Raw genomic sequence first — 9,566 nt, forward strand, 5'->3', positions numbered from 1 at the left:
AAAGAACAAATTAATTAAACATAAATATAATCATAAATAATTAATGTCTTATGAAGATATTCATTCGTAACTATAAAATTTTAAATTGGTAACATGTGCAATTTATTTTATAACTATTATTTTTGCTCGTTTCATTACTTTCATTATTTTTATTTCAATTCATTAAAAAATATTAACTATTATAATAATTATTAATTGTAATAAATTTCATTATTAAAAATAATATTTAAAAAAAAATTGTATGATTAATTTAAAAATTTATTTTTATGTCATATTTAAATCTATATATTTACCTATATGAAAATACTTCAAGCTTTTTTCAAAAAAGAAAAAATTATAAATTTAAAATAATAAGTAATTAATACTTTTCTTTTTTCATAAATTTCAAATTTTATGTAACAAATAATTTTGATTTGTTTTATCTTTTTTATTTTGAAATATTCTTAATTTATAAAAATCCTACAATTGTTAAATTTTTTTAAAGTTTTATTATTTTACTTTTTTCTGAATTAGATATATATATATCTTTTAATAAATCAAATAAAATTTCATTAATATATATATATTAAAATTATTTAAGAATATAATTTAAAATTATATACATGAATAATTGTAAAAAAATAAATGTTTAAAAAAAAAAAAAAAAAATAATGTTACTATTATAATTAATTAAAAAGTATTTTAATAAATTCTTGTATATAATGAATAATTTTCATGTTTTTTTATACTTTTAATGTAAAAGGAATTCATATTTTTTTTTAGTTATTATCAACTATTTTTCTATATTTAAAATTTAAAACTTTATTAACATAAAGATAATTTGATTTGTTATGCTTTTTGTAAAGCATATGTATCTTTAAATAAAAAGTTTATTTTTTTAATTATATATTTTGATTATTTCAATATTATTATATATATGAAAAATTTTCTTAAAATTTTTTACAAATATATTTACAAAAATAATAAATTAAAAATCATAAAAATAAACATTTCTATTTTACCTATATCATATATACAGGAATCAAAATAAAAAAAAAAAAAAAAAATTTTTTGAAGAGATTTTTTTTTTTTTAAATTAAAAAAAAAAATTTAATTGTAAAATATAAAAATAATTTATATTCTTTGTAGCAAACATAAAAAAAATTTCTAAACTATTTAAACGTTTATATAAAAAAAAAAAAAATTTATATATATTTATGAATATATTCGAGAATATGAATTTTTTTTTTTGTGTACATTTCTTTAAAAGAGTGAATTTATTTTTATGAAAGAATAAAAATGGCATAAAATGTAGATTTTCTTTTAATATAATTGTTGGAATAAAACGAAGAAAAAACTATCAAAAAACAAGAACAAAGAACAAAAAATATTTTTGTAACATAATAAAAATGAGATAATTATATAAACATAATATAAAAAAAATAATTTTTTTTTTAATTATGCTTTGTAAGATAAATAACGTATTACAACGTAAATAATTAAGGAAAATATATATATATATATATGATTTTATTTGTGGTAATTTTTGGACAAAATTTACATACATACCTAATTAATTCCTTCTCTTTATCATATATATAAATATATATTTATTTATTTATTTATTTATTTATTTATTTATTTATTTATTTATTTATTTATTTATTTATTTATCTATCTATCTATCTATTTTATTTATTTATTTTATTTATTTTTATTTTTTTGTAATTAGATATTTTATTTTATTTTCTATTAAAAAAACCTTATTTTATTAAATAATTTGTTTTTACATATTGTATATATATTTAAATATATCAAAAAATAAAGAAATATAAATAAAAAAATAAAAATTATTTTACTTCAAAAACTTAAGAATAAAATTTCATTCATAAAAACTGAAAGAAGTAATATATATTTAATCATAATTGAAGATATTTAACTTTATAAATATTTGAGGTATATTTAAATATAGAGTAGTAGAAAAAAATGGCAATAAGAGTTCAATTTGAGAATTCAAACGAAGTGGGTGTATTTTCAAGATTAACAAACTCATATGCATTAATAGCTTTAGGAAGTTCAGAAAATTTTTCAAGTGTATTTGAATCCGAATTATCACAACATATACCACTAGTTTATACAACAATAGGAGGAACAAAAGTTATAGGAAGGGTTTGTGTTGGTAATAGGAAAGGATTATTAGTATCTAGTATTTGCACAGATCAAGAATTATTACATTTAAGAAATTCTCTACCAGAAAATGTAAAAATAAAAAGAATTGAAGAGAGATTATCAGCATTAGGAAATTGCATAACTGCTAATGATTATGTTGGTTTAATACATACAGATATAGATAGAGAAACGGAAGAAATTATTCAAGATGTTTTAGATATAGAAGTTTTTAGAACATCAATTGCTGGTAACTTATTAGTTGGTACTTATTCTTATTTTACTAATAATGGAGGATTATTACATGCTATGACATCTTCACAAGAAATTGAAGAATTATCTGAACTTTTACAAATTCCTTTAATAACAGGTACAATAAACAGAGGAAGTGACCTGATAGGGTCAGGTTTAGTTGCGAATGATTGGTCAGCATTTTGTGGTATGGATACAACAGCTATTGAATTAAGTATTATTGAAAAAGTTTTTAAACTTAATAATATAAATGATAATAATATAACAAATAATTTCAAATACAAATCTTCTATTATTAAAACTATGATATAAAAAAAATTCAAAAGAAGAATAGGTAAATGTACATAATAAAGAATTTAAGAGAATATATGATTTAATTTTTGATTAAAAAAGAAATGATATAAATATAATAGAATAGTTACTAGATTTTAAAGTAGTTAGTAATATTTATATATATATATATTTTTTGATTTTTTGTTTGAAAAAATAAAAAAAAAGAAAAATAACAATAATAATATACATAAATAACAATAATAATATACATAAATAACAATAATAATATACATAAATAACAATAATAATATACATAAATAATAATAATAATATACATATATCTAATTTCTTGTAACACTTGTACTATATTTTTTTTTTTAGAAATTATTAATAAAAATGTATTATATACATTTTTAAAACCTTTTTATTTTTAAATATTATATTTTTATTTATCAGATATTTAAATAATTTTTAAAAGAAGTAAAATTTTACTATTTTGTTTTTCATTTTAGAATTATATAATTTCTTATTTATTTATTTATTATTTTTTTTTTTTTTTTTTTATTTTTTTAATAAATAATTCAATCAAAGGGAAAAAAAAAAAAAAAAAAAAATATAATGTTTGCAATTTCTTTTTAAAATAATAAAATTTAATTTTAATTCAAGTTAAAGTTGTTTAATAGATAAATGGGTAAATAAATAGACAATTATATATATATATATATATATATATATTAAATTAATATCAAATTCATATCAAAAATTAAACAGATTTTCATAATTTTACATATTCAATCTATAAATAATAATAATTTTATTTATAATTGAAAGGGATTTTTAAATTATATATTAAAAAAATGTATCATTTAATAATTTAAGTTACTATTTATTTTTTTTTTTTTTTTTTTAATAATAATTTTGTGTATAAAATTATAATTAATTGTTTTAACAAGATGAAAAAGTTACATAATATTTAAAAATAAAAGACAAAAATATGCAATTATATAGAAAATTAATATAATTCAATAATTTGTCTTAATTTTTATTGCATATGTTGACATATATATATATATATATATAACTTTTTTTTTCTATTAAATTTTTTTTTTTATTTGTACTAATTTTAATCTTTTGTAAAAATAACAGTTACATTTTTATTATTAATTTTTATTGTTTCTTCATGAAATGAATTCTGTAAGGTTTTAATATCTTCTTCGGAATTAATTATATGTAAATCTCTTCTTAAACATTTTTTAATATAACTTAGTTCTTTTATCATTTTCTCTTTTAATATTTCATCATAAATATATATATGCATTTGTATAGGTGTATATTGGCTTAATGATAAATTTTTTCTCATTTTTTGTATGTTATTACATATTTCGCGAGCATTTTCCATATTTTCTAATTGCTCGTCTGCTGTGAAATCAATTAAAATAGTTATAAAATTATTACTTAATGCTTCTGTATTAGTATCTTGAAGATTATGTTTCATTTGTATAATAATGTCATCATCTTCTAATAAAATATTATCAATAATAATTTTTTTATTTTCTTCATAATATTTAATATCATCAGAACTCATATTCTTTATTTTATTTTGAATATTTTTTAAATTAGAACCTAATTTAATACCTAATTTTTTAAAATTTGGTACAGCAGAAAAGTTGAGGCAATTTGTATCATTGGAAAATTCTAAATTTAAAACGTTTAATTCTTCCTTTATATAATTAGAAATTTTATCAAAATTTTTAAAAAAATCAATATTTTTATGTAAAACAGTTAGAGATTTTAGTGGCCTCTTATTAGGTACTTTTCTCTTTTCTCGCAAAATTCTACCTAATAAAATAACATTTTTCATATTTTCTACAAGTTCAATAATTTCATAGTTAATTGTATAATTTTCATCTACATGTGGTAGCATAATAAAATGAACACTTTTTTTCATATCTTCATTGAAATCCTGTGAATTCATTATGTTTTTTTTTTCATTCTCGTTACTTACACTATTAAATGTGATTGTATTAGAATATGTATTATTATCTGTTGTAAAACTGGAGTCTTCTGTTTTTATATTTTTCAACAATTGATATATATATTCAGAAATAAATGGAGTAAATGGTGCCATAATAATAGTAAATAAATAGAGAGTCTTATAAACTGTACTCAATGAATGAATACAATTTGTTTCTCCTAACGTACCTCTCATTCTATCTCTATTTAATCTTATATACCAATTTGTTAAATTTTCAATAAAATTCAAAAGTTTTGGTAGAACATTATACAATTTATAAGCCTTCATTTCTATATGAACACATTTTATTAAATTTTGTATACAAGAAAATAACCACTGATCCATAATATTAACATTTTCATAAATATTTTTTTCACAAAATATAAAATTAATATTGTGTGTATTTTCAAATCTTGTAACTTCTTGAGTAAAGAATCGAAAGCTGTGATAATATGGCAAAATAAAACTTTTTACGATTTCATTAACCCCTTTTTCTTGAAATTTTAAATTTTCTGCACGTACAGCTACTGAATTTATTAAGTATAATCGTAAACTATCTGCACCATATTTATTAATTATATAAGTAGGATCTGGATAATTTTTTAATCTTTTACTCATTTTCTTTCCATCGGATGCTAAAACAAGACCATTACATATTAAATTTTTATATGGTGCTTTATCAAATAATAATGTGCTTATAACTAATAAAGTATAGAACCATCCCCTTGTTTGATCTAATCCTTCAGCTATAAAATCTGCAGGAAATATTTTATCAAAGTTTTCTTGTTTTGTACTAAAAGGATAATGAACTTTTGCAAAAGGCATGGAACCACTCTCAAACCAGCAATCAAAAACCTCTGGTATTCTTTTTAATTTTGGTAAATGTTTCCCATTTGGATTATCAATTTCAATTTTATCAATATGGTGTCTATGTAGGTCATTTATATTTTTTACACCTGATAATTCTTCTAAATGTTTTATACTTTCAATACAAATAACAGTATTCATTTTTTCATCACACCAAATTGGTATAGGAGTACCCCAATATCTATTTCTGCTAATACACCAATCCTTTGCATCTTTTATCCAATTATGAAATTTTTTTTCTTTAATGTAAGAAGGTATCCAATAGGTAGTATCGTTATTTTTGATTAAATTTTTCGTAGAATTACTGACCCTAACAAACCATGCTGGTATGGCTCTGTAAATTAAAGGAGTATCACTTCTCCAACAGAAAGGATAAGAGTGAACAATAGTATTGTTACTTAATAATCTATTTTGCTCTTTTAGTTTTTTCTTAATAACATTATCTGCATCTTTTATATACATATTTTCTAATTCCTCTATTTCTCCAGTAAAATATCCATTAGAATCTAACGGATCTATTAATATTGATTTTTCCGGATCTATAATATTATTATTTTTACAAACACGAAAATCATCTTCACCATAAGATGGAGCACAATGAACAATACCAGTACCAGCATCATCCGTGACAAAATCATCTGCTAAAATTTTATAAGCATTTTCTTTAAAGTTGTATTTTTCATAGAAATTATTAAATAATGGGGTATATTTTAAATTTTTTAAGTATCTTCCTTTAAATCTATTTAATATGCGTATATTTTTTATATTCAATTTAAGTTCTTTAATTATCCATTCTAATCTACATTCTCCTAATATCATAATTCTATTATTTTCTAAATTACAAATTCTTAAATATATAAAATTTTCATTTACACATAAAGCCAAATTGGATGGTAATGTCCATGGGGTAGTAGTCCATGCTAATATTTCATTTTCGAAAGTATTTTCATTTTTTGAAAAATCATAAAGTTTATTATTTTCTCTTTTAAGGTTTTCATTATGAGAATTATTTTTTTTGGATGATAAAAATTCGTCATAAAAAATTGAAAATTTCTTAAATAACTCATTTTTCTCGTCTATATTATATTCATCTTCAACAGTTGGAAATGGAGATAATAAAACAAAGCTTACAACAATACTAGGATCAGGTGTATCTTTGTAATTTAAATTTAATTCAAAATTAGAAATAGGTGTATTACATTTACAAGAATATGGCATTACTTTAAAAGATTTATAAATATAATTTTTTTTATACAATTCGCTAAAAACCCACCACACACTTTCCATAAAAGTTTTATCCATCGTTTTATAATCATTCTTAAAATCTATCCATCTACCAATCCTCTCTACAGTATAAACCCATTCACTAGAGTATTTTAAAACAATACTTCTACATTTTTCATTATATACATCTATACCCATTTTCATAATGTCTTCTTTTTTATTTATATTATTTTCTTTTTCAATTTCATATTCGATTGGTAATCCATGACAATCCCAACCAAATCTTCTTTCTACAAAAAAATTACACTGATAATAATATCTTGTTATACAATCTTTTATTATTCCTGCTAATAAATGACCATAATGAGGTAACCCAGTAGCAAATGGTGGACCATCATAAAAAATGAATGGCTTTTTATTTTGAGACAATTTATTTGATAAATTAAATGCATCAATATGCTTCCAGTAATTCAAAACTTTCTCTTCTTCTTCAACAAAATTTGGATTTTCAGTTAAACATTCAAAAGTTAAATCAACCATGTTTTTGATCTTTTCCTTTTCCTTTTCCTTTTCTATTTTATTAAATGGTATTTTTTTTTTAAATATATTTCTTATTCTTAATATATTTTCTTTTAAGATATTTTCTATTTTTAATATTCTTAACTTTCTGATGATCATAAAATTATATATAAAACATACATCAATATTTATTTTCTACTTATTTAATTTTATATTTAGATCTTATATGGAAACTTTAAGTATTATGTTTTGTTATATTTTTAGTTATATATCTTTTCTTTTTTTGTTAATTCTATAGAAAATTATTATTTTCAACTCTGATTTTTTGACAAACAAAAAAAATGATTATAAATTTATTAAAAAACTAAATTATATATATATATATATATTTTTTTTTTTTTTTTACTTAATTTTAAAAAAATTTTATTTCAATAAAAATTGTAGGATATTGTGATAATTTAAAACATCTAAAAAAAACAATTTTACATTTTCTTTTCTAAAATTTCCTCAATATAGAATTATAAATATTTTTATTTTATATACAATCAGTAAAAACTATAACAAAAAAAAAAAAAATAAAATAAAAATAAAAATAAAAATACCACTTCTTTATTTTGTATTTTTTTGAGAATTCACATGAACATAAATTATTTGAGCCTATAATTAACAAAAATAATATATATATATATACATATGTAAATGTTAACCTTTTATTCAGATTAAAGCATGTTCTGGTTTTTCTAGTTAAAAGTTAAAAACATTTTTTTTTTTTTTTTTTTTTTTTTTTTTTACATATTTTAATATATATTTTCTAATATAAAACTGTTTATATATTTATATGAACCCGTAATTTTTATTGAGAGTTTTTTTTATAAAAATTCAGTTAATTTTTATAGTTATATTTATTTTTAATAGTTATATATATAATAGTACATATTTATATTAAAACAATAAGGATACAAAAATCAAATAATATTTAAATCAATTTATATTAAACATTTTTTTTTTTTATTTTTATAAAATATGTTTTTAATTCCTCTTCAAAAAAATACATATATACATAATTTAAATGAGCATCTACTAATATAGGTTATGTATTAAAAGTTTATATACGTTATTATATGTGTATAGCTTTTTTTTTTTTTTTTTTTTTTAAATATAATTTTTCTTTGTGGCAAAGTTTTAAATAACTTTAAAAATATATATAATATAAAAACTAAATTTTCATCTATATTTCTTTATAAATATTATGAATTATATATATTTTATTTCATAAATAAAAAGAACATTATTTTTTTTATTTGGTTTTAAAGTTTATTTATTTTTTTTTTTTTAATATCTTTAAAAATGAGACTATCAGCATTAATGTATTTTGCTATTATCTTTTTAAGTAGTGTTTTAACGAAAAAAATTAATTTAAGCAACAATTTAGTAAATATGATTAAAATAAAAGAAAAAATATAAAATTATAATATAGAATAAAGAACATTTTAAAAATTTTTTTTTTGCATATATATATATATATTTATATATAATAACATTCTTAGTATGTTATTATTTTAATAATGTTGATAAACATTATTTTATCTAAAATTTTTTTATTTTTTTAGAATTTTGTAAATACTAATCCTAAGCAATTTAAAAGAACTTCAAAAAGTTTAAGAGCAACAGGTATTCTCCATCCTTTTTTTTTTTTTTTTTTTTTTTAATTATAAATTCACTAAAATTTATATATGCATTTATGTTAAATTATTATAATTAATTTACATCCATATATATTTCTTTTTATTTATGTATATTTATATATATATATATTTTTGTTTTTTTTTTTTTTTTGTTAGAATATAAAATAGATAATAAAATAATTAGAGGTCCGTTAACTCCCTTAAATGAGTTTATTTTGATTGAAAAAAATGAAGCTTTCGATACAACAGATTCAGGAGTTTTTATTGGAAATACTGTAACTTTTTATTATTATTATTTTTACATTTTATTAAATAAGTCTATATTAATTTTTTTTTTTTTTTTTTTTTTAAAAAGTTAAAAGATAATCAGTATGTAGGAAAAGTTTTAAGTATCGGAACAGGTGCTATTAACACAAAAAATGGGTAACAAAAAAAAAATTATAAATTATATAAAAATTTTTAAAAATATTTAAATCTTAATTATTTTTACAAAAACAAGTGTCTTTTAAATATATATTATACTTTATATTTATATATAAATTTATATTATTATTATATTTAAAAAAAAAAAAAAAAAAAAAAAAAAA

At 17.8% G+C, this 9,566-nt stretch overlaps 3 protein-coding genes across 3 annotated transcripts in view; 2 read left to right on the top strand and 1 right to left on the bottom strand.

Moving 5' to 3' along the window:
* Nucleotides 1-1,965: 1,965 nt before the first annotated feature.
* On the top strand, nucleotides 1,966-2,709 carry PGAL8A_00245000 (translation initiation factor 6, putative; the record flags this gene model as incomplete). The annotated part of the gene is made up of 1 exon (XM_028671186.1): nucleotides 1,966-2,709. One exon carries the CDS (start codon nucleotides 1,966-1,968, stop codon nucleotides 2,707-2,709), a length of 744 nt encoding a protein of 247 aa, XP_028527864.1.
* Nucleotides 2,710-3,793: 1,084 nt separating this feature from the next.
* PGAL8A_00245100 (isoleucine--tRNA ligase, putative) lies at nucleotides 3,794-7,453 on the bottom strand (the record flags this gene model as incomplete). The annotated part of the gene is made up of 1 exon (XM_028671187.1): nucleotides 3,794-7,453. One exon carries the CDS (start codon nucleotides 7,451-7,453, stop codon nucleotides 3,794-3,796), a length of 3,660 nt encoding a protein of 1,219 aa, XP_028527865.1.
* Nucleotides 7,454-8,641: 1,188 nt separating this feature from the next.
* CPN20 (20 kDa chaperonin, putative) overlaps nucleotides 8,642-9,566 on the top strand; it is a gene marked incomplete at both ends in the record, with an annotated part of 2,620 nt that continues 1,695 nt past the window's right edge. The window contains 4 exons of the mRNA XM_028671189.1: nucleotides 8,642-8,725; nucleotides 8,905-8,965; nucleotides 9,136-9,254; nucleotides 9,335-9,402. Of these exons, the coding sequence (XP_028527866.1) occupies nucleotides 8,642-8,725; nucleotides 8,905-8,965; nucleotides 9,136-9,254; nucleotides 9,335-9,402 (332 nt within the window). The remainder of the gene's footprint in view (nucleotides 8,726-8,904; nucleotides 8,966-9,135; nucleotides 9,255-9,334; nucleotides 9,403-9,566) is intronic.

Source organism: Plasmodium gallinaceum, assembly GCF_900005855.1.
Source record: "Plasmodium gallinaceum strain 8A genome assembly, contig: PGAL8A_v1_76, whole genome shotgun sequence".
NCBI classification, from domain to species: Eukaryota; Apicomplexa; class Aconoidasida; order Haemosporida; family Plasmodiidae; genus Plasmodium; species Plasmodium gallinaceum.